The sequence below is a fragment of the Caretta caretta genome, chromosome 10 (genome assembly GCF_965140235.1).
Source record: "Caretta caretta isolate rCarCar2 chromosome 10, rCarCar1.hap1, whole genome shotgun sequence".
Taxonomy (NCBI): domain Eukaryota; kingdom Metazoa; phylum Chordata; order Testudines; family Cheloniidae; genus Caretta; species Caretta caretta.
Genome location: NC_134215.1, coordinates 31,897,405 through 31,923,323, shown reverse-complemented (window position 1 = coordinate 31,923,323; position 25,919 = coordinate 31,897,405). Strand labels below are relative to the sequence as shown.

General features: G+C 42.8%; 1 protein-coding gene across 6 annotated transcripts in view; it reads left to right on the top strand.

The window, feature by feature from the left end:
• The first annotated feature begins 3,412 nt into the window (after positions 1–3,412).
• The window catches only part of NPRL3 (NPR3 like, GATOR1 complex subunit), a 92,034-nt gene continuing 69,527 nt past the window's right edge, over positions 3,413–25,919 (top strand). The window contains exons 1-4 of one of the 6 annotated variants that reach the window (XM_048865946.2): positions 3,413–3,664; positions 12,034–12,103; positions 18,934–18,972; positions 23,040–23,169. In XM_048865946.2, the coding sequence (XP_048721903.1) occupies positions 3,547–3,664; positions 12,034–12,103; positions 18,934–18,972; positions 23,040–23,169 (357 nt within the window). In that variant the 5' untranslated portion in view covers positions 3,413–3,546. Of the gene's footprint in view, positions 3,665–12,033; positions 12,104–15,753; positions 15,839–18,933; positions 18,973–23,039; positions 23,170–25,919 lie in introns of all 6 variants that reach the window. The other 5 variants (XM_048865940.2, XM_048865939.2, XM_048865945.2 and 2 more) reach the window with 5 other exon arrangements.

Genomic DNA, 25,919 nt, shown 5'->3' with positions numbered 1-25,919 from the left:
AGTTTGTGTGTGTGTGTGCACATGCGAGTATCAACAGAAAGAATACCTTGTTACATGTTCTATATATTTTACATATATTGTGACAGGGTCAGGCCAGATGGCTACAGTAGAGTAACAGAAGGCAGATATATTAGCCCCAGGTTAAGTAGGTCCCTTCCCCTGGGTAAGGTAACAGGGAAGGTTCCAGAATAATCAGGAACCTTCTGGAGACAATTAAGACAGACAGGCTGATTAGAACACCTGCAGCCAATCAAGAAGCTGTTAGAATCAATTAAGGCAGGCTAATCAGGGCACCTGCGTTTAAAAAGGAGCTCACTTCAGTTTGTGGTGCATGTGTGAGGAGCTGAGAGTGAGAACGTGGACTGTTGGAAGACTGAGGAGTAAAAGTGTTATCAGACACCATGCGGAAGGTCCTATGGTGAGAATAAAGAAGGTGTTGGGAGGAGGCCATGGGGAAGTAGCCCAGGGAGTTGTAGCTGTTGCACAGCTGTTCCAGGAGGCACTCTAGACAGCTGCATTCCACAGGGCCCTGGGCTGGAACCCGGAGCAGAGGGCGGGCCCGGGTTCCCCCCAAACCTCCCAACTCCTGGTCAGACACAGGAGGAGTCGACCTGGACTGTGCATTCAGAAAAACGGCCAAGCTGAGGGCTGCCATGAAGTTCCAAGGTGAGCAAATCTGCCAATAAGAGCAAGACCCACCAAGGTAGAGGAGGAACTTTGTCACAACTGGTGTCAGAAGAGGGATTTGCTGTACACAGCGCGGTGGAAGAAGGAAGGTGTTTGGGAAAAAAAAAAGGGGGAGAGGGTCTCTCTTAATTTTTTTCACCACAATGGAGGAGGTAGTGCGGGCACTGATACAAGCCATGGCTGCCCAGCAGGAGGCTACCTGTGTCCAGGCAGCTGCCCAACTGGAGGCAGAGTGGCTACAGCAAGAGACTAAACTCCTGCTGATGGACCAGGCTGCTCAAGACCGGGCTATGTTGCGGGAACTGGTAAACCAGGTAAAGGCCCTTACAGAGCTGAACCGCGGCCATGATGGGATGTAGATCATGCAGGCCAGCAATTGGCTGCAGAAAATGACGCGGAAGGATGACGTAGAGGTGTACCTCCTGGCCCGTGAGAGGACAGCCCTGCGGGAGGCTTGGCCCCGAGAACAGTGGTCTGGCATCCTCGCTCCATTCCTGTGTGGGGAGGCCCAGAAGGCCTACTATGATTTGCCTGAAGAGGCTGCGGCAGACTACCCCCAGCTGAAAGCAGAGATCCTGGCCAGATCTGGGGTAACGACTGCAGTGCGGGTCCAGTGATATCATGAGTGGAGGTACCAGGAAAACAAAACCCCACGGTCCCAATTATATGACCTCATCCATCTCGCATGAAAGTGGTTACAAACTGCTCTCCCCAGCAGCAACTCTTCTACGTCCCCTTTCCTGGTAAGCTCTCTCTAACCAACTCCCCTGCAAATTTCCTCTCCTTAGGAGCTTCTTCTCTGATCTGAGCCCCTGACTGAGCTTTCATAAACCTTTATTAGGCCTAGATGTTCCTTAACTAATTAACTGCCACCCAGCCACTAGGTAGTTAACTACTCATGTGGCGCTGAGTTGGTCCATTCTCCTTAGAGGAGCCTGCCTCAGGTAGGTTGGGTGCCTGAGCCTCTGATGGATCAGCTACCCTGTAACAGGCTTATTAGACTTTTTGCTTGAATTTAACTACAGCCTCTCCCAGATGTAAATGACAAGCATACCTGTAATTTCTTATCTTTTTTAAAATTAATATTTTGCTTCACAGAAGACAAACTGTGAAATTGTAGCACAGTTAACACAGTTCTGGGACACAAATAATGCTCTTTGGAGATAATACGCCTGCTCTTTAATCACTCTCCAACAAATATCTCACTTGGGCAACATCTGCTCTTGCTACAATTTTTATCATCCGCCTCACAGAGAATGGCAAGGCAGATAAAGCACTCAGCAGTGTGTCCATCCACCCCCTGGCCACCCATTTCTCTTTGTATGCAACCTCTGAAAGGGGATCTTGCAGCGTTAAATCCATATTTAGTATTTATTACTTTGTTGCTCAAAGGCTTCTTAGTCTTTTTTAAAGTAGCTGTATATAGCAAATTGATACCGAGGAGTTTTTATGCAAGGTATCCAGATGAAAATACAGACCCTTTTCCATTGTAATCCCTGATAATGGACATTGTCCTGACCCCAATTAAAATTCCTGAATATGAACTGGAAATTGTTTGGCAAACAGACAATTGAAAATAAACATTAAGGGTAAGAGGAGTAGTATCAAGTGACCTACAACAGGCAATAATGTTTGCATTAATGATCTAGAGAAAGGTATAAATACAACGGGGATTGCATTTGGTAAGAAAAGCTAAATCAGAGGGTCAGACCCACAGTGCACAGAAAGCCAGAGATCGTAACAGTGGACTTCGGGCAATAAGATCAGTTCTAATGAATGCTATATCCAAGGAAAGGAAGTATCAGCAGACACTTGTCACATTTTGATACAGGAAATTCTCCCCCATGGATTTCAGTCTGGAGTGTATGAAATGAGTCCCATTGTGAGGGTCACAGGCCTTGTGCTAGGGCAGGGTATCTGGGGGCATTCTCTCCCTTGGGTGGCTGATCTGTTAGCAAGAGGCAATGACACAGGACTGGGGGAAGGGAGCTGAGGCATGCAGAAAGAACAGGTGATGCTTCTGCTAGACATTATTCAGGGATGTACTGAAATGCTCGCCACATGGGTTTGTGTACTCTGGAAAATCACAGTTATAACATATTAATTAGCACAATGTGAAACACTTAGTATACACCAGGGCTGGTGTGTTTAAGTTTGTATTTGCTGGTTGTGGTTAATCCCCCAGCTCAGTGTAGAGTCTACAAGGTCTTTTCCTCCAGCTTGGCGCTGCGGCACTGCTGGGTGATGGTGGGAGACGCTGCAGGGCCTGGGCCGGTGAACGGAATCGTGGTGGAGAATCAAACGGGTGTTCGAGCAACGCGGGGGCGAGAGGGTGAACCGGAGCCCGCGGCCCGGCTGCGGGGTCCCGCGGACTGGGCTGGGAGCGGCAGAGGCTGGCAGGCCCCAGGCTCGGGCAGGGTCTGAGCGGCAGGATACGCACAGGCCGCAGAGACAGCGCCACGGGGGGTAGCCCCGGAGCCCCAGGCTGCTGTGCACGGGTCTGTGCTGGGCCTGCGTCCTGGTCTCGTGCGGGCCCGAGCAGCCCGGGGCGCGGCACAGCCGCGGGGGGGGGGGGCAGTCTCATGCCTCGCACGAGCGGGCCCAGCCCTAGGGAAAGCGTCGCTCGCGTCTCGCTACACCCCGGGCCGGCGGCAGAGCGCGGCCTCCAGGCGGCCGCAGCTCTATCTGGCGGCGCATGCGCGGAACCGGAAGTGCGCCAGCCGTTGCTTCTTTAAGGCCCTTCTAGGCTACTGAACTGAGGCGTCTCTATGGCCCGCGGCTGCCGCTAGCTCGGGGAGCTGTGAGGGACGTGGGGGTGGCGCTGCCGCCGGCTGCCTCGCGGGGAGCCGGCGCCGGGGGATGGGCGAGAGTACCAGCCCCATCAGCGTGATCCTGGTGAGCTCGGGCAGCCGCGGCAACAAGCTGCTCTTCCGCTTCCCCTTCACGCGGGGCCCGGAGCACCCGGCCGCCCAGGCCGGTAAGTGACCGCGCGGGGCCACGTGCCGGGCGGCCGGGCGCACGAGGCTGGAGCGGGCCGCTAGGCCTCGGGGCTTCGTCCTCTGGGCCTTGTCGCACGCAGGGCGGCCTGAGCCCGCCCCTACCGCTGTGTGGGCTGGGCCCGCGGGTGCCCGCAGCGTGGCTGGGAGCTGGACCCCTCCCAGACTCACAAGGGCTTGCCTCGAATCCCCTTTGAAGAGCGAGGCGGGGGTTGGGCTCGGCCCACTGGCCCTGGGGAGTAGCCGGGCAGCGCTGAGGCTGAGGGGCAGGGAGCCACTTGGGCGCTGAGCTGGAGTGGCGAGGGGGCCAGTGGCCAGGCGTTGGTGGAGTTCCTGAGGCTAAGGGAAGAAGGAGGGAGAGCAGCGGAATAAGGACAATGGCCTTCATAATAGCAGACAAACTCAGAGAGCCAGTGGGTGAGGTCCCGAAGGAAGACTATCTTAGAGGAAGATCTCAGTTCAGGAGAGCTGGGGGCAGTGTTTTCCCCCAGGAATTGAAATTGGGGGGTGGGGGGGGCGGTGTTGGAATATTGGGGTGAGGGCCGACGAGCATTGAGACTGGGAAGGCAAAGGTGGGCTGTATGGCACCATAATAAAAACTGAAAAATGTTCCACAACTATTTTATTAGGTTTAACTCCTGTTTTAAAATCATCACAGAAATTGAAGTTGGCTACTCAAGCCTACTCTGAAGCACTGCATCTACATCCGTCTTGGTTTCTTGTTGTAATTTTGCACTCTTTGGTGTCTTCTTGTGCGTGCGTGTGTGTGTCTGTTACTTCCAGTCCTTCATGATATGCTCATGATCAGGCAGAAGGCGACTTCTTTCAGAACACAAAATTCTATTCAGTGTGGGAAAAGAACGCTCAACTGTAGCTGTTGTGACTGGGAATAGCAAGAGATGAATTTCTACTTCTTTCATCCCAGGAAACATAGCACAAATATTGGGTTGAACCACTAGCGATGATAAAGAAGTTGAAGTTAAATCTTCATTCGTTGGTCGTATGATATTCCACTCAGGGTTCAAAATTCTCTATTCTGTCTTGATCACATAGTAGCCTTATTGCTGGTAGTGCCTTACTCCACTCAACTGTAGGTCTTTTATAAGACGGGCATCTGTAAAAGCTACGTGGAGGCTGAGAATCCAGAAATTGCTATTGTATATTTGTAAGAATCAAGTCCGTGTACTTTTTCAGTTGGCTTAACAAGCACTTCTTGTCCTCTTCACTTAAGGAGTCAATATAAGTACTTTCATATAAGTAGTTAACTTCTGGACTGAAGTTTTTGCTTCTTCTAGTACATTTTCAATGGACATCTCTCTGATTAATCCAAGGGTAGCTTCTATTGCTGGACAAAGATCTACTACTGTTGTAGCAGATGCCTGGATGACCTTGTTTAATGACCCAAGTGGTTTCAACAGTAGACTTACAAGAGAAAGAATGGCAATAGTCTTCTCTGAACTTAGTAACAAAAGTAGTTCACCAGCCTCACTACGTAGATCTGTCCTATCTTTGTGGATACTTTCTAAAGCCAGTAATAACGGTTGCAGTAATTTTAAGACAACAGCCAAGAATCGCTCATGAGAAAGCCAGCAAGTTTTCCCAGGTTGGACTCATTTGAACTTCAATCCCAATGTATCCGATGAAGTGAGCTGTAGTTCCCGAAAGCTTATGCTCAAATAAATTGGTTAGTCTCTAAGGTGCCACAAGTACTCCTTTCCTTTTAGTGTATCTTCTGTTTGTTTCCAAGATGTTCAGTCCTTTTGAACTCTTGCTGGAAAAAAACTATATAAAAAAGCCATTAAATGTGTGGCTTTTTAATGTCTTTTGAAGATTCTGCATCTTATACTAGCGCTAGCTGGAGTAGATGGCCTCTGCAGTGTGTATAGGAGAGATTTGGGTTATACTTTTCTCTCTAGAGGACTCCACTATGTCTTCCAGAGAAGTTTGTAGCTCCCATCAAATGCACAAGCAGCCATCTATTTGGAGTTCAATTTACAAGCATTTAACATCAAGATAACATACATAATGATGTAATACTTGATGCCTATTTGCATTGGTGTATTCATCAGCCATGTATGCACATATTTTGAATATGGTGAGAGAGTTCTTCACTTTTTCAGCTGCGTAGTCTTTCACTGTTCACTGCATGCTTCTAGAGAGTCAGCTGAGTTTTTTGCAGACAGATAGTGAGCATTTGCCAATTTTATTTGAAACCAGTGTCCAGCTTCAGGATTAACAAGTGACAATGCACTTAGCATTGGCCTCCGGTTTGTAGTGTGTGGTATTTCTTGCTTAAATAGAAAGTATGATGCAACAACTATGTTGGTTCACATAAACTGAATTAAAACAATGAGGAGTCCTTGTGACACCTTAGAGACTAACAAATTTGGGCATAAGCTTTCATGGGCTAAAACCCACTTCATCAGGTGCATGGAGTGGAAAATACAGTAGGCAGGTATAAATACACAGCACATGAAACCGAGTTGTGTCTCCAGCATTCTTAACAGCCTCATTAAGTTCTTTTAAAATTGGCTTTGACAGTGACTGGCTTATAAGGCTTTGTGCATGTTGATGTAGTCCAGAGGCATGGTATTTTGGAACCTTTTCATATAGGTTGTCAGTATTGGCTTAGCTGATCAGTCTGGCAAACCAAGCTCCTCCACTTATACTATATAAAACCATGATATGCCCACATCTTGAATACTGTGTGCAGTTCTGGTCACCCCATCTCAAAAAAGATATATTGGAAAAGGTGCAGAGAAGGGCAACAAAAATGATTAGGAGTATGGAACATATTCCATATGAGGAGAGATTAAAAAGACTGGGACTATTCAGCTTGGAAAAGAGATGACTAAGAGGGGATATGATAGAGGCTTATAAAATCTCGACTGGTGTGGAGAAAATGAATAAGGAAGTGTTATGTACCCCTGCACTTAACAGAAGAACCAGGGGTCACCCAATGAAATTTAATAGGCAGCAAGTTTAAAACAAACAAAAGGAACTATTTCTTCACACAATGCACAGTCACCTGTGGAACTTTTTGCCAGGGATGTTGTGAAGGCCAAAATTATAACAGGGTTCAAAAAAGAACTAGATAAGTTCATGGAGGTTAGGTCCATCAATGGCTATTAGCCAGGATGGGGAGGGATGCAACACCATGCTCTGAGTGTCCCTAGCTTCTGTTCAGCAGAACCTGGGAGTGGACGACGGGATGGATCATTCAATGATTCCCTGTTCTGTTTATTCCCTCTGAAGCCCTGGGAATAGTCACTGTCGGAAGATAGGATGATAGGATAGATGGACCATTGATCTGACCCACTACGGTCGTTCTTACATTACAAATAAGTATAATAATAAAAAAGTTTAGTTCAGAAACTCCCCAAGATAATGACTTCTTGAGATAATGACCTTGGCAAAAAATGCATTTCTAGGAAACATATATTTATATACGTTTCCCAGTCACACATCTCACATTCTGGAGAAAAGTCACTAAAACATAGTCCAATGCTCTGGCTGCTGTTGTTTTTCGTGCCACTGTTCACTCTACCGCTCCATCCTCAGTGGCCCTGCACTGTCACCTTCTGCTGCCACTGTGACTTCTGCGAGTCGGCCTCTATAGGTTCCACCCAGCTCTCAGTGATTTCAGCTCTCAGTGGGGGAACCTCGCTGCTAGTGCAGGCTGGGCTGTCTCTTCCACAGAAACACTGTCCCACAGCAGGTCTAAGCACTTAGATCTGATTATCAGTGATTTCAGCTCTAGTGGTCACTTAACAAACCAAAAGACTCTCTATGAAGCCTAATCAGCTCTATCTGTAAACAGGAGAGAGGGGCAGGTCAAATAGTACCTGTGACTCTTAGGCAGAGCCCACACCACCAAGCAGAACACTTGTGCCCCACATTCTCTCTCTCTCTCTCTCTCTCTCTCTCTATTAGGATATGGCATCCAAACCTCCTGCTTAGGGAGTGCAGTTCAGTTGAGGGTGACCAGTGCTTAATTTGTAATGAAAGACGTGCTGGGGCTCAAGCAAGTATGTTACTTGCATCCGATGAAGTGAGCTGTAGCTCACGAAAGCTTATGCTCAAATAAATTGGTTAGTCTCTAAGGTGCCACAAGTACTCCTTTTCTTTTTGCGAATACAGACTAACACGGCTGTTACTCTGAAACCTATGTTACTTTCATAACTGATGTGAGAAGCCCAGAGGTCCCAGGGCTATGAACTGCCAATCCTAGAGGTGCTGGGGCTCAGCACTGGCAAGCCCTAGCACAAATTAAGCACTGAGGGAGACCTCATTCAGCCGGGCTAAGTACAGTTCTGCTGCCCTTTACTCATATAGTAAGGATAACAACATTTCATGACCCCCACATATAATACTTAAGTGATTTGTAACCCAGCACCAGCCAAAATGGATCACTTGGGCAGCACAGCTCTGTCTGCTGGATACCTAGGCAGAGTAGTTTGTTCATGTAAATACAGTCTGATCCTGAAGCCTTTACGTCCACCCCAGCTCATCACTAGCTGTCAGGGGAGAGCTCATTCAGACCTTGCTTATAAATAACAATTTGAAATTGTTAGGTAGGCCAATGTAGCCGAAACAAATGTCCTGATATTGTCATAAATAACAGCTATATGAGGAAGCTAGTCTTTGTTCATACTTTTCAAACCCATTATGCTTTCTCAGGTACAAGTATATACTCAAATTCTGTATATGCTTTTAAAGTGTGTATTAATGTTTCAGTTTCAATTCAAATTTCCAACCAATGATTAAATTGGCAACACTACATATAACTGGGCGGGGAGGGGGGGAGTGTTGGGAAAATTGTACACACCCCCCCCCCCCCCCGGGGTGGGTCTAGGGAAATCCCTGGGTGGGGATTTCTTAAGGAGATCATTAAATTGAGCACAGCAAAGTATTTCGATGTGAGGGAAAGATAGGAGGAGTAAGACTCGAGTGACCTGAAAATCAAAAAGGATTCTTACAAAAAGTGGCAATAGAGACAAATTGCTAAGGAGGAGTACGGAAGTATACTAAGCAGTGGTGGTGTTGCCGTGTGGGTCCCAGTATATTAAATGGTCTCTTGAAATCTCTGTTAACTACTTATGCTAATCCATCTGTTCCACCTTGCATTTAGCTGTGGTACTCTGAGTACGTTTCCCAGACCTGTAGAACTCTGTGTAAGCTTGAAATTTTGTCTCTCTCCGAAGTTGGGCCAGTACGTGGCTCACCTTCTCTCTCTCTCTACAAAAGAATAGCACAGAGATAAAAACAAAATCAGGATAAGGCATAAAAGGAATTACACCAAGCAAGGGACATAAAAGACAATAAGAGGAGATTATTTAAATACGTTCGGAGCAAAAGAAAGACAAAGGAAACTGTAGGTTTGCTGCTTAACGAAAAAGGAGCGCTAACATGATGTCAAGACGGCTGAGGTGTTTAATGCCTATACTGCTTCAGTCTTCACTAAAAAGGCTAATGGAGACCAGATACCAAACACAGAAAAGGCTAATATCATTCTGGGTTGTATTAACAAGAATGTTGTATGTATGTAGGGAATTGTCCCGCTCTGCTCAACATAGGAGAGGCCACAGCTGGAGTAGTGTCCAGTTCTGGGTGCCTCACTTTAGGAAAGATGTGGACAAATTGGATAGAGTCCAGAAAGGAGCAACAAAAATGATAAAAGGTTTAGAAAACTTTTCCTCACAGGTCAGGTTAACAAACAGGGCATGTTTAGTCTTGAGAAAAGAAGACTGAGAGAAGACCTGATAAGTCTTTAAATATGTTAAGGGCTCTTTTTTATAAAGAGGATGGTAGGACAAAAAATAATGGGCTTAGTCTGCAGCAAGGAAGATTTAGGTTAGATATTTGGAAACACTTTGAACTAGTTAAGCTCTGGAATAGGCTTCCAAAGGATGTTGTGGAATCACAATCATTGGAGGTTTTTAAAGGCAGGTTGAACAGGTGCCTGTCAGGGATTGTCTAGGTTTCCTTGGTCCTGCCACAGTGCAGAGTGCTGAACTTGGTGACTTCTCGAGGTTCTTCCGGCCCTACATTTTTATGATTCTATACATTGTATGTTTAAAGCTGCAGCTAGGAGGGCTAGAAACCAACTTGGTTGTTGTTGTTTATATTGCAGTAGTGCCTAGGAATCCCAGTTGTGGAGCAGCCCCTATTGTGCTGGGCACCAAACAGACAGAACAAAAAGACAGTAGTTCCCCTATAAGAATGGGGATAATGATACTGACCTCCTTTGAAAAGTCCTTTGGGATTTACCTACTGATGAAAAGAATTATATAAGAGCTAGGTGGTATTTAGTATTTGAATGAAAGATGAGGTTCTTGCCTAATCACATGCCTCTGGGAACTGGGACTTTAAGAAAAATACCAGATATTGTGAGACTCATGATAAAATTGTAAGAGTTGGCAACACCAGGATTCCAGAAGGTTGATGGGAGAAAGACCCAGCAAAATGTCCATTCGCAAAGGTTAAACACACTTTTTTTGTTTTTGTTTTCTCACTTGAATAAATTATCTTCATCCAAAGGGTTCCCAGAAGCCAGTGCAATGAGCACCTGATCTATTCACACAGTTAAATGTAGCTTGGAGAAGCACATATGATGAGTTATATGTTCTAGTAGATTTAGTTCAATTTCCATTCCCTCCTTTCCCAGTTACTCATAATTCTAAAGCAAATTCCTTTTTGGGCTGACATTTTGAGTGCCTGGTCTTAATTCATTTTTCTTGGAAGTTTTAGCTCAGTTAGTCCATCTATTGTTCATTATTCAGTTATGGAAAATATCCCTTATGTTCTGGCTAAAAATCTGTGCATGTATAACTAAATAAAAATTATTGTTGGTAGAAACTTTAAACTTGGTTTATCATTGATTCATACTGAGATCTAAGGTTGAAGCCAATTTTGAAAAAAAATCAGTTGTGCATTTTTCAAAGTATGTGTATTAGAATTTATACATTTTGGGGGGGATGAGGGAGGGCAAAGGATATGACTTTAAGGCCCTTTCAACCTCTCAACTCAGACAGAATTTGCTGACTCTAAATGTTTGTGATTTCCAGAGAGGCTTAGACCAGGTAATTTGAGTCATTTGAGATGAAGGGACAGTTCGGCTTGAGCCCTTAGTCTTAAGTTTTGGATTATTATTATTATTATTTATTATTTTTAACATTTTGAGTACTTTATTTCTTAACACTAACATTGCATTAACTTCTTTAAAATTTTTTTGCATAGCAAATACAGCACTGTAAAATCTTATGTTAATACAGTGGTAAATTTGAGAATTTACACGTGTTAAGGTCCCACAGCAACATTAATTTATCCAGATGGTGTATATGTAATATTTTAGATTACTGTTGTTCAGTATTATATGTTTATCTTTCTTCATATAATGTGTGTTGTGTTCAAGTAAATGCTGCTGTAGGAAATGCAGGCTTTTGAATTTGATGACTTGACCTGAGATTTGGTTTGGCTTTATTCCACTTTTGCATGACTTGTTCACCAGCTGGTTATGCCCTAAACTGAATATTTGGCCTAAATGTAAAATATTTAAAGGCATAGTAATTTCACCTCTACCCTGATCTGATGCACAGTGTCATTGTGGGCCAAGACAGAAGTTCCCTATGACCTACCCTCCGTCTGCTACTGTAGAATGTTGCTAGTTCATGTTCAAGATCTGTCTGGTGGAAGAAGTGTTCTGATTGCTTTATCCTTTCCATCAAAGGGTAATGATGGACAGTTGCTTCCTTTTATAGATTCACGGATTCTAATGTCAGAAGGATTTGTGATCATTTAGTCTGACCTCCTGTATAACACAGGCCAGAGATCTTCCCCAAAATAATTCCTAGAGCAGATCTTTTGGAAAATCCTCCTACCTTGCTTTAAAAATTATCAGGGACGGAGAGTCCACTATGGCCCTTGGTAAGTTGCTCCAATGGTAATTACCCCACCGTCAAAAATGTACCTTATTCCAGTCTGAATCTGTCTAGCTTCAAGTTCTATCATTGGATCGTATTATACTTTTGTCTGCTAGATTGAAGAGCTTATTATTAAATATTTGGTCCTCAAGTTTCAGCACCCCTTCATCTTAAGTTGAAGGCTGAGGACGCTTCTGGTCCTTTCTCTCAAACTGTCTTGAAGCAAAAACAGATAAGTCAAGGCTGGATGTTTCTAATATAAAAAAGGAGGGAGAAAGGGCTTTTGTTGTTGTTGTTTTTTTTTTTTTTAAAAGAGAACACTTTTGGGCCTTCCTAGTATATCCTTTAGAAAAAGGCACAAACACACACTTCTTTTTGCAGGTCACTGTTAAGTGATTTGAATTGATCTTCTTTTCCATTTGCTTCAGGTAAGCCAAGGAGCCGATATGCTGTGAATAGCACTAGTGACAACACAGAAGACCAAGATGGAGACTCCAGGTAAGGAAATTTCCCCTCAACCAAAAGTTTTAAAATAGAGGAGGAGAATAGCCCATTCTCCTTTCTTGAACACTAGTTGAGTAGGTGAATCCTCTTGTACTGTATGAAAGGAGATCTGCAAAGAAAAGCTCAGAACTGAGTTAACCTCAAACAGATGTGCTGGATGCACCTACTAACCAGGCACTTCCCATGAGAGTCAGAGTGCTGCTGAAGATGCTATTTTTTGGGCAAGATGTAAATCAGACATTCTAACCCCTTCTGGTCATTAAAGAGCCCATGCCACTCTTTCAAAATAGGAGTGTTAATCCAGTGGCCTTGGTCAAATTTCAGTTCTACCTACCTGCATCTCCAGATGGGAGTTACAGTTGGATGCAGTGTTCTTCACTTGCTGCCTTAACTCTCATGTAGAGTTGTGCACAAATAAACTGGTGTGTTTCCCCAGAGGTAGCTGCAATTCTTTGTTGGATGAAGTGATGTCTCATAAGGATACTGAAATTTAAATAATGTTTTTGAGATCCTTGGATGAAAAGTGCTCTGCAAGTGTTGAGTGTCCCTACGTATTATTCAGTTTAAATTGATCTTTTAAACATTCTTCTTACTTTGTGCAAAGTCTCCTGCTTTGTTCTGGTTTGTGCATACCACAAAATTTATCACTCTTGGGCTTTCACAGATGTTTGCAAAGTCAGCAGGTGTCCTGAGCTCACCATTAGCTAAGTTGGTGTTCTCTGTGGCATGTTTTTTAAATCTTATGAAATAGTAAAAGGACGGGTTCTGTCACCCTTACTCCTGTTGAGGAAAGTGTTATTTGAAATCAGTTAGACTAATTACAGTGAAAGATACTACTTAATGTGAGAGAAGTTGGCAGAATTGGACCTCCAAAGGGGAAATTTATGTCCCGATCCTGCAAAGATTTAAGCACATGATTACTTTTACTACCATGAGTAGTCCCATTGAAATCAGTGTAACAGCTCGTGGTAGTAAAGTTAAGCAAGTACATAAGTCTTGGTGGCATCAGTGCTTTTGTTTTTCTCATCTGTAGAAAACTCCATTTGCTAGGGACTTACAATAAATCTGTGTGCTGTCTTTTTTGGTATCTTTGGTGTCTTGGAATGCTGCAATCTGGAATGTCCTCAGTGAATCCAGTACAAGGCAGCAGACTCCATGGGAACTAAAAACAACTTTTAAAAATTAGTATTTTAAAGTTAGTTCTGTGCTAAACCCTCTGCACAGCCAAATTAGTGGAGCCATTCAGCATGTGTTTCTTTGGTTAACTCAGGTTGCTTTTGCAAGTCACTGTTAAAAAGTTTGGCCCTAGTATTTTGTAGACTATACTTGTAAAGCAAGGGAAAGCTGTGCTGCTTTTGGCATTTCAAAGAATTCTCAGAATGCCAGGAAAAAAAGGAAGCTATTGGCTCCTACAGATAATGACCAGTGTGAGACCCAAAAACAGAGCTCAGAGAACTTGTAATGCACTTGAAGAGCTGAGTTACCAAAATCTCCTAAATCCCAGTTTTCATTGTATTGTGACCTTGTACATTATTGAATCTTTTAAATGTGTTTTTTCTCTTACAAACAATTGGAGTTACTGGAATATTGCGTTCAATTCTGGAGTCCACTTCAAATGGATGTTGAAAAATTGGAGAATGTCCAGAAAAGAGCCACCAGAATGATGTGAAGTTTGGAAAAAACATGCCTTTCAAATACTTAAGAAGCTCAATGTATGTAGCTTATTGGTCTTGGTGTAGATATGGAGAAGATTTTGGATAGCAGAGGGTTCTTTAATCTAGCAGACCTGATGAAAGTGCTATTTGTGTGCTTATGTATCTGCCTTCAAAAGTGCAGAGGTGGCTCCATTTTAAACCTGCTAGCTGTGACAAAGTCCTTTTCTGAAATTACACTTGAGTCGAATTCTTCCTTTGCATAAATCCTTCTCTAGCTCCAAGAATAATCAGTATTTTTCACAACTTTCCTCTCACATGCTAATGGAAGGAAAGAGATAAGCTCTTGTCTACAGCGGAAGTACTGATACAACAGCTAGACTGATCCCCATCTTCAAAAATAATAGCTGATAGCAACAAGTGACTTCTTCCATCAAATTACTGCACGTGCTGTTAATGTACATGTTTTCAAATTGTTTCCTGAAATGCACTAACTTTGACTTTCTTCAAATATAAAGTTGTACAAATGCCTTCTGTTTTCCCTTTTTCTCTTGAAATATGGTGGCCGGACAGCTTCTGTTTTCAGATCTGTATCTTTCAATAGATTGTGACTCTGATTCTTCTTCATCTGGGGTCAAGTCATCGAGCAAGCATGCACCATCTTCGGCTGTCCATGGCAGCACTAAGATCCACCTGCTTAGGTCCCTCATCTTCTTCAATGTGATCCAGCTTTTACTCTCAGCTTTCAACGGGATCTGTTTACTACCATGCTCTCATCCCATTCGATCTTTGCCTGGTCCTCTTCATTCATCCTCTGCATGTGTCTGAACCAGCGAAGTCTCACTTCCTGGATTTTGTCAGCCACATCAGACTTTGACTGCCATCCTAACGCTTTCATTTTGAAATCTGTTACTTTGCGTAACTCCTTTATAGGGCAAAGACATCTTACCTTGAACAGCTGTTTGCATTGAATCTGCTGTCCCTTCACCACCCATGTTTCTGCACCATACAGCATTGCTGAGTGCACTGAATCTGCTGTCCCTTCACCACCCATGTTTCTGCACCATACAGCATTGCTGAGTGCACTGTTCTATAAAGTTGGGCTTTCAGTCTGAGGCATGTGTTTGTTGTGCACAACACTTGAGATGTTGTTGTTCCAGCACTCCCGCTCTGGACTGTGTCTCATTCAAGCTCACTGTCGAGATACCTGAATTGCTCAATTTGGTTTAGTCGTACTTCATTAATCTCCTATATCCAGTTTCCCTGTGGCATCTCTACTGACCCACATGACCCCAATCTTACTCATGTTCATTTTTGTTCCATGCCTGCTTAGTTGGTCATTCCACTGGTTTACTATTTTCCCTAAGTCATCTTTTGAGAATGCCCTTACTGCTACATCATCTGCATATAGCAGCTTTTCATCTTTTCCCGTTGTCACCAATTTTTGAACAGATAGTGTGAACAGCTCAGATTGAACAGACACAATGGAATAGCCTACTGCTTTTCCTGAGTTAATTATGTTCTTTTCAAAGTATATGCATTACATTTTCCTTTAAATGAAAGACCATGTGATACCTTTAATTGCACTCCAGTGAACATAACTCAGTTATAATTAAGCCCTTGAGCTGGGGAAAAAAATCAAATCTGCATTTAGCAGTAAAACTTTTAATTGGAGCATGAGACAAGTTGCCAATAGTTTTATAGATCAGTACATAATGCAATTGCTCCTAAAGTGGAAAGAGGATAGTATTTACTTCATTCGGTTTTAGCAATCCCCACTGCTAGCGTTAGCTTTAGCAAGAGATTTGGTGAGGCTGTGAAATAATTATGTATTTGTGGTCACAAATTAGAATAACTTGATTTTTCAAGATTAGATTTGCTTTATAATTTTATTTACTGATGGGATTACTGCAGAGAGAGTTAAGGTTGTTTAGGTGTCTGAATTCTGCATTTCCATACCTTAACATAATTGGATTTTTTTTTTAAATTTAGATTTCTCTTGAATTTCCTGGGTTTGTTCATGCTTGTTTTTGAGATAATTACAGCATTCTTGTGATGCTTTCACCCACAGTTACTGGTACGTACTCTCAGCCTGAACTCTATTTTAATATAACTTTGTCTGGGATTTCATCCCCTTTTCAGAAGCAAATGGAGTAGCAAAAATACTTGCATTGTATTGTTCGTTGCCTTCTAACAGGAAGCTGTCTAGTAGGATCAGTCACTTGGCAGAACAAACTTTGCCTGATAAACATATCTCCACTTGCTTCCTCCTAGCCTTCCACTATCCCCCTCTGCCTAAATAACCCAGTTAAAACACATCTCCTCTCCAGAGCGACTTACAAACATTAAATAATCATCACAACTGGTGGAGATTTGTATTAGCTCTTTTGCACAAATGGGAAAACTGAGGTACACAGGCCTCAAGTAACTTTCCCAATGCCATAAGGTAAGGCGTAGTCTACACTTAAAAAGTTTTACCAATGTAGTTATGTCAGTTAGGGAAATGAAATTTTTTTTGGCCAACATAGCTGTGCTGGTAAAAGTGCTAATGTAGATGCACTCATATTGGTATAACCTGTACTTAGGGCATGTGATTTTAGGTTTTAATTGATAAAACACTCCCAGTTTATCTTATATCTATATATACAAATCAGTGTTTAATCAATAAATATTGTGAAAAGCCAGAAATGGTTACTCAATTCGTGTTGACTTCACCACTTTCCCATGGCAGTTTGTTTATATAGGTGATGTCCCTGCTTCCTGGCTTGCATCTAAGGGCTTGTGTAGATTGCAATTTCTAAAATGGACTCATGTTTTGTGCATTAATTGGTCTGTGTAGACCCTTCTGATGCATACTAAAATTTCCCTAATGTGCTTTAACATAGTGTTGTTTGAAGCAATACAGTGTTAAAGCGGACTAGGGTACAAATGCACTACATGCTAAACCAGGGATTCAACTACAAAGATCAAACTAACATAAGTCATTTTTATACATATAATAAAAATTAAAGTAGATCCTATTTATACAAGAATTTTGGGAAGTACCCCAAAAAATCTTTAGAGTATCAGAGAGAGCGAGCTCTGGAAAAAAAATAAAAAAAATAAAATAAAATTTGGGGCATCTACATAAAACGCAAATTGTTAAGACTAAACCCCCCAAAATGAAATGAATGAAAATCTGAAAAACAGGAACTCTGTTTATCCTATCTGACGTAATCTATACCGGTGTAAGCACTTTTATACCAAATAACTGTATCTACGCTAGGAAAGTTTTTGCCAGTTTAACTACATTGGTATGGTTAAACTGGCAAAATTTTAAGTGTAGAAAAGGCATAAATTTTTGGCATAGTAGAAATCTGGGAATCAGGAATTCCTTCCCTGCCGTTACCAAGCCGATTCAGCTGGGACAATCGGCATATTCAAGGATTGCTGTGTCAAAAACAGGCTTTTGCACAAGTTGGCTCTCAAACCCTTGTAGCATTAAGCAACTACAGTAGCATGTTCCTTCCAGAGGGAAATCCGCAGCTGTCTGCTGAGCTGAAGAGTCTGATACAGATAAGGCAACACCCTCTCTCTCAGCTCCCCATACTCCTTTACCCTCCACCACAAGGAGCACAGTCCTCTTGCCCCATACCTGCTGCTTCAGTCTTTGGTTCAATAGTGGGAGCTATAAAAACCCATGAGAGTGTCCCCAGCTGTTAGGAGCATTCTCCCTATCAAGGGTTTTCCAGTTGTTGGTCTCATGTATGTACCTTTTGTTAATACACCTATTTTAACAGCTCGGAAACTCATTAAAGTAAGACACTGCTGAAGAGTGTACTACCAAGCTCTGCTATAGCAGAGCTTTCTGGTGATGAGGCTACTGTGGCAGGCCCTCCCCTCCTGATTGTAGGAATCAACTCCTATATGCACTCCCTTGTTAGCGTTTCTAGTGAGACTCTCTCACCTTCAGAAATGCATATCCTTCCCTCCCCCACTTCCTAACCAACACGTGCTCCCCTCTGATAACTCCTCCATTCTCTCTCTCTCACTTTCCTTTTGTTAAGCACCTACCTGGTACCCCTTCCGTGTATTCTTAGGGGCCTCCCTTCGAGAAGCACTTGGCTTTCCATCCATCCTTTTAGACATCCATCCCATGATTCCACTTCTCCCTTTTGTGACACTTCTCCCATTTGTAGGGTATCCCTGGTTTTCTTTGCTGTAACAACTGTAAAGTGGTTGGCAGGAGGCTGAGTTACCTTTCCAGTAGAATCAGAGTTGACATTTTGATTTCAGGTTCGGCTTTTAACATGCATGGTATAAGGCAGCCATGGGATTATCTGGCCAAATTTTCAATTGCACCATCCACCTTTGGAAAAGTACCCTTTATTTTTATTCTTGAGGAAAAACATTTCTATTTGCTCTGTCCACTGGTATCTGGGAGCCAGTGCAGGAGTGTCTGCTCCCATAGTGTATGAATAGCTGCAGTTGAGAGCAGAGTCAGTAAGTGCCTCCTCTGTTCTCTGCATCAAATGGAAGGCTTCATGTTCTTTGTCACACAACCTTTTTCAGCTTACTCATCTTAAGGCTTTGCTTGCTGACTGGTCCTGGGTATGAAATGAGCCAGGGATGGAACTGGCTCTGCCAGTGCTGTGAATCCGGACCGTCTCATATGGGGATGTGTGCTTATTTGGGAATAGCAGCAGTTCCATGTGCAAGACCATCCAAAGGGCCTCAAACGTGTATTAAAATCCTCAGTGTCCTATGTCTCGTCTCTAACCTCTGAGCTATGTTGCCAGTGCCTCGCAAGTTGACAACCAGGAGGGTTTGTGCCATATGGCGCTGTGTGCAACTTTAAACAACACAGATGGGTTCTTGTAAACACCAGTAACAATCTGCCCCAAGAACCGAAGTTAAGGAATCTCTTCCTCTAAAATCAGTGTTAGTTTTTCTGCAATTTCTAGACCAGAATATGCTAGGTAAGCATTAATTATAAAATATGCACCAGCAATGCCCTTACCATAGGCTTGCTGTTACTCTTGCATGTAGCTATCTCTACTGTACAGAAGTTTAACCCTTAATAGTCCATCTTCATTTTTAATATTGTCACTTTTGTGTATCATGTGTTACTTTGCCTAGTTTATTCTTTTGCTGTATTTTTTGTTTTTGTTTATGCCCATGTTCCCATTTCAGAGAGCAATGTCCTCTAACTGATGAGCAATTGGTTTCAGGGTAAGCTCAAACATTCTAAACAATCACATCTGTCTAGAATGGCTTTCTTTTCTCACCATCCTTTAATTGTGCTTTATTTCTGATTTCCATCGTACACTGAACACTGAGTTAATTTGAACTCTCTATTAAATCACAGTGTCCATAGGAAATGTATTGCCAAGGTTTCTTGCTAGATGATTTGAAAAGGTCCTACTAAAGTTTTTGTGCTTCCTGTAGTGTATCGAGTGGGTGGACCCATACTGTCCTTTCTCTGGGTATAGGAAAGTACGCAATCCCCCAAGAATCCACGCCTGTGTCAGTGAAGGTGCTGCAATGCCCCCAGAAAGCTCCATGGGAATTGTCTTGGGTCATGTATCACCAAACAAACATTTTATCTTAATATTAATTACCAAGCCCTAAATCAGTTTCTTTCTGACTAGTAGTTGATCACTTAGAAGTATAGTCCAATGAGTAAAGTTATTTAATTCCATGGTAGCCTTACTGTGTGAGTCACTGCATTGTAAGGAAAGATAGCTAGCCATTGGGCTTGTGTCACAAAGTATTTCAAAGAGGGCCCTTTTACATGTGCCCCACTTTGAATTAATGTGTCCTTCCTAATAATCATTTTCAGCTTCCACAATTTTGGTACAAAGAAATGAAAGGAATTAGATTAGCAAAGAGAGAGATGGCTTTGAGGGCAGCTTGAGTGTGTCACAGTGACCAAGAAAGTTGTACACACTGGGGAGAAGCGCCTTCTTCCAACCTGGAAGAGAATAATGTCTGGAGGCTGGAAAAGAGTCTGAAGAAGCTGGCTTGGAGTGAGAGGGAATAAATTCCAAGGTCTCCTCACAGACAGCTGCACATAGAGCAGGAGTGACGCAAAATAGCGTGGCACTCTCTTAGCTCAGATTGCTCCCTCAAGAGCTGCAGCTGTATTGTATGCTGTTGTCTTCTGCCTAGGCCAAACAATAGCAGGGGAAAGCTAAGAATCTTTCTCCCTACTCATTTGATCACCTGGCATAAATGCCTCCTGTCAGTAATGGTATAGAATCTCTTCTTGGGCACAGATGGCTGTGTCTGTTTGAGGGTGTCTTCCACTCCACCAAAAGAAAATAAAACTAAAGCAACTGTTGCTACCACTGGTTCAGTTCCACAGGTAGTAGCGGTAGTGGCAGCCAGCAAATGCTAGTGCTCCCAGCCTTAACCGCTCTATTGTGTACTGCTGATACCACTGATGGAGTTGAACTGGTGGTAGCAGTCGTGAGAGATTTCTGGTTTAAAAATTCTAAACCCTAGTCTAGCCAAGGCCTTTGGTTTCCGGGGTTAGATCCTGCTTGTTCTGTGCCCTGGTACAAGAAGGGTTTGCTCCCCTTTAGAAATCACAGGGCGCTACATGGTCGCACAAGTGCTGGATCTGTCATTGCCTAAAAGTAGAATCTCATCAGCTTCAGACAAAACTTTTAGGGCTCTGTCAGTTGAAGTACCAATTCCCATTGACTTTAGGCATTTTTACAAACATCAATACAATTCCAAAAATGTTAATATAAATAGTAATTATCATAGTGCCTTGGAGCCCTAGTCCTGGAGCTGTGGTGTTCATACAAACCAGTCCCGGCTGGAATAATAAAAACTGATAAACCCCTCAGTCCACCTTCTCTGTAAAAGGCCAAGGAAATAGATGAGCTATGCAGTGTATCATCATGGTTAACAGTTTGTGTGACTAAGGGGGAGTGGGATCTAGAGTCAAAGACCCCACATTCGCTTGAAGAGGCCCTGCTACAATACCAGACTCTTCTCCCTGGAACCAGAGGGCTGTGCATCTCAGGTGCTTCAGCTGGTCACATCTGTGGTAGTCTCTCAGAGGGAGAAAGAGGTAGGTAGGCAGACAGTTACAAACCATTGAGGGCTTTATAGATGAGACCAGCTCCTTGACTTCTACCTGGAAGCCAAGCAGAAGCCAGTGCAGATTACAGTGTATTCTGCACCAATTTTACCTTCTGAATGGCCTGGATGTGTAGCCCCATGTTGAGCATGTTGTTGTAGCCTAATCTTGAAGTGACAAAAGCAAGTATAATGGGTCGGGGCCCCACAGTCAAGACTTTTCTCGTCAAGGACAGATAAGAAAAAATGCCCACTCATCAGCACCTAGCCGTTTCTGCTCCCAAATTTGCCATCACTTGTGGCCCAGCCCATTTGAAGATTCTCCCCAGTCCAGTGTGAACCACCTGATTAAAACAGGCTAGTGATGCAGGGGATTTTTCACAAATGGGCACGTGGAGCTGTAACCTTGTTTGTTTTTAACAGAAACTGTTTTCAGGGGAGCTCTTTTTAGTCAGTTTGAGGAAACTTCAGTTTTTTCCTTATTGAATTCATATGTGTAGTTGAACAAATATACACTATTCGTGAAATGATGGCTCAGTTGGCTTTGAGGCACCTGGATTAATCCATCTCCTTATGCCCATATCCAGTAGGAAACTGTCTCCTATAAGCTGCAATACTGTCTGTGATGAGCAGTTATGGGGTTTGAAAATGCAGTGCACACTTTCTCCCTCCAGAAGTGCAAGGGCCATCATGACCCTAGCATACCTAATGTCCAGTAGGGCAAGGGTACTCCCAAATCTCATAGCCTCTATGGCAGCTGCCAAAGCCATTGGGTCAGTGTAGACATTCAGTATAACCAGGAATATTCTCCATAGTAATAAAAGGAAATGACTAGTGTGCTAATTGAAAGGAAATACAGCTGCTTGTGCATGGGTGAATGTGTATATATTATATGGCTGTAAACTTTTCTCTTAACTCCTTTAATAACTCACCCAGCTAGACCAGAAATCTTTCTTAAATGAGTAGCTTCTTTGCTGACAAGAGATAAAGGGAGTGCAGCACACACCCGTAGTCCGCCTTTTTCTTTAGGTGATACAGTGTTATCTGGAAAACTTGCATTGGGAAGGGGGATGGGGGGGACGTGTGTGTGTGCGCGCGCATACACACACAAGCAGATGTAAGTACAGGAGCTTAAATATCTCCGTTAATGTTGTTAAACTCTCACCAGAAGGTTAGTTTAAATTTCTTCACTTTGGTTGTAGCTGGGCGACTTCGAAGAGGACAGTTGAGGAAAGACTATACAGTGATAAAACAATTAAAGTTTGTACAGTCCATAAATGGGGGGGAAAAGTTTCCGACATGAAAAATGAAATCTGTTTTACTTTGGTCTGATCTCCTCTGTCTGACAACATGGTAATGGATGTGCTATAAGAACCTAAATAGACTGCAATGGTGTAAGATCACCCACAGCACTATCAGTGGAGTTGCAGAGGGGTTCCTTCTAATGGCTTTTTATGACAGGGGTTTTCAGACTTTTTCATAATGAGCGTCATGCCTTTACAGTGAGATTCTGTTGTGGACACTTTCCCCCACATTCATGGACCACGTCCTCCACACTAACAGTGCCATTACATTCCTGTGACGACAACAGCAATTGTTTACATAAAGAAGTTTATTAGGAATGAGTGTACTGTATTGTTACTACTTTTAATGCAATTGAGTAGCTGGGATGAGAGCCAGCACCATGTGACCAGCCAGCTCTCTGCAGGCCACCAGACATTTAAGTCTGACTATTGGATTTAGAAGAGATGGGACAGGCAGTGGGAAGATATTTATTAACATCTAACCCCCCCCACACACACTTGGGTAGTTAAAGATCTTTGTCTGCTTGAGTGAAGGTTATTTTGATACCAAGCTGCTTAATCAGTTCATTAACCTGCAGCTAAATCCAGGCAATGACTAACTTGAGCGGGTTTTATCTTTTTGAAAGCAGATAGCATCTAATCTTTCCCAGAGCATGAAATTTAAATAAGCATGAATCTTCATTCTTTGCCTTTGATGCTTCTCATTTTATTATTCTGGTGATCTGAGCGACATAATCTTACGGAATTATTAATTTTCATAATTGGATGCATTCAAGGTGTTCCAATTTAAAACCCTCTTAAAGCTCACACAAATGAAATAAATCTGTATTTCAGTTTGGGGAATATTTTTAGGGTGTGTTTTTTTTTTTTGGTAACCGTAGTGACTTGTTTCTACTTTTGAAGGTTTTCAGATGTCATCCTGGCAACAATTTTGGCTACCAAATCAGATATGTGTGGCAAAAAATTTGAGCTGAAGATTGATAATGTCCGTTTTGTTGGCCATCCTACTTTGCTGCAACATGCGCTCGGGCAGGTACGGTAAGAGAGCTGCTGGGGCACTGGGAAACATTGTTCTCCTGAGAACTGATATAGACAGAACAGCAAAAGATTTATGAAATTTGGAATTCAAAATGTACAGCATTGCTTTGAAACTCTGTTTTATGCCTGTGGTTTTTGGGAACTTTTGTCTTCGCTTATCTTCTGATGTTAATGCCAAATAGGTTGTGTCTACACTGGAAATTTAAAAAAAAACCTTCCAAGTGGCTCAAACACAGGTGCAGCTGAACAAGTGTTAATATTAAATAGAAACCCTTATGAAGATATGACTCCAGTGGATCATATCTGTGCTTACCATTGTGCTAGTTAAATTGGCTTTTTGGCAGGTTTAACTAAACATAATGGTAAAAATTCTGAAAGCCGCCTGAGCCTTGTGAACCCTATAACTCCCGCCAGTGCTAAAGCTGTTTCGTCAGGATATGGTTTAGAACAGGGGTTCTCAATCTTTTTCTTTTTGAGCCCCCTGCCCCCAGCATGATATAAAAACTCCATGGCCTACTTGTGCTACAATAACTGTTTTCCTGCATATAAAAGCCAGGGCCAGTGTTAGGGGGCAGCAAGCAGGGGAATTGCCTGGGGCCCCATACTACAGGGACCCCTGCAAAGCTCTATTGCGCAGACTTTGGTTTTAGCCCTGTATGGCAGGGCTTCGGCTTTCTGCCATGGGGCCCCAGATAGTCTAAAGCTGGCCCTGCTTGGCAGACCTCCTGAAACTAGCTTGCGGACCCCTAGGGGGCTGCAGACCCCTGGTTGAGAACCACTGGTTTAGAACATTTGTTTTGTTTTTGGTGTAGAGGGTGGTAAAATTTCCCAGGGTCAGCAAGGCCTTATAGGCACTTCTGAGTTGAGAAGTTAATTCATAAGTGCTGCATGCTGAAATGGAGTAGATGTTCAGCCACATGAGCCATGGAAAGGGCTTTTGCACGAGTTTGGGAAAGGATTTGCACTTTCCCTGTCCCATTCTATGATCTCACTAATAGTGCGTAAAAGTGAATTGGACTCTGGGAATTTCCGTGATCAGCAACGGTCTGTCCATTTCTCAGTGTCATGTTTAAAGCTTGAATTCTCTTTTTGCAAAATCTGAAAGAGGCAAAGGTATTTCCTTCCAATCCCTTTCAATAAAAATTAAATAAATAAAATTCTAAGTAATAAAGTAGCCACAACATTTCTGGCTTGGATCTCATCAGATTTCATAAGCTGCAGCGGGTTAATATCCAGGACACTACAAGAAGTGGTGTTTGTGACTCACTAGCTGTGGCCCAGAATGCTTTTGTGTCAGAGCAATGTGCTGTTGCAAGATTCTTGTTCAGGTTAGATCCTGGCCTTTTGTGGTTGTTAAAAATCATATGGCAGTCTTTTCACAAGAGTTGAAGTATTTAATCCTGTGTCCCTGGTATGACTCCTGTTTGTTTTATGACATTCTGCCTCTTTAAATGCTCCCTATAGTTTAAATTGGTAAATATACTCTAGTCTTTCTCTTCTGGTTAGAGAACATTGTGAGATCTGATCCAGCTACTGTTTGAAGTCAGTGGCAGCACTCCCTTTGGATTTAGTGGGAACAGGTTTCGGCCCTAAGTTTCTAAATGCTTTGAGGCCTCTGAAAGGTGCTTAGAGAAATGTTCCTATGGGAATCTTTCAGTTCCAAGAAAAGGAGGACTTGCGGCACACTTCATGAGCTGTAGCTCACGAAAGCTTATGCTCAAATAAATTTGTTAGTCTCTAAGGTGCCGCAAGTCCTCCTTTTTCTTTTTGCGGATACAGACTAACATGGCTGCTACTCTGAAACCTTTCAGTTCCAAGAAACCAAATAACAAGGCTTGTTATCAAAACTGTAGTGCAAAGTGCCCCCTTTTTCCTCCTTTGCTTAACATTCATAGAATATCAGGGTTGGAAGGGACCTCAGGAGGTCATCTAGTCCAACCCCCTTGTTAATTAGAATCTCATTTGGTCCTTTAGAAAACAGATGATTTCCTCTCTGAAATCTTTCCTTGTAGTTTATCTAGTTTTTTAAGAATACTGATAAATGGTCTCATTTGTTTCCCTGAACTGTGTGTTACTTGGGGCCCAAAGTCCATGGGAAGTGAGAGGTTTTCCACCCTTGTGAGGGTTAGGCATAAGCATTATGGAGCTCTCTGGGAGTACAAGCATGTTGCTTGGATCTCCTACTCCATCTTGTGGAGACACTTGGTCAGTGGAATAATCAAGATATAACCGCTCCTAATGCAGGAATTCCACCTGTGTTGTCTGTCTTGATTTTATTTTTTCAAACGTCTATATATTTGTTCGTTAAATTGCAAAAGTCTTTTGTTGTGATGAGAGTGGTTTTGGGGAAAAGGTTTCCAAAATACCTTATGTAGGAGACAAATCTACTTTTGTTTTAGAACTGTATAGTGTGTGTGTGTATTTGAATATATGCATTTCTAAAACATATTCTCTTCAGTCCTGACAAGTGGAAATATTAAAAATGCGATATAGTAGAGTACATTTTGGGACAGGAAGGTCTGGGATTCAGTTCGGTTTATGCCACCTAAAGGCTTTTACTAGTTATAAAAAATTAAATTTATGAAAAATTGATTCAACTATAGGTAGAAATACAGTGAGGAATAAATGTACAAGCAGCCAATAGTAAAATGCAACAGGAAACTAACTTAATAAAACTAGATCTGTTAAATCAAGACCATTTCCATGTACAGCTGAACTCTCAAGAACTTCTCAGGAATCCAGATT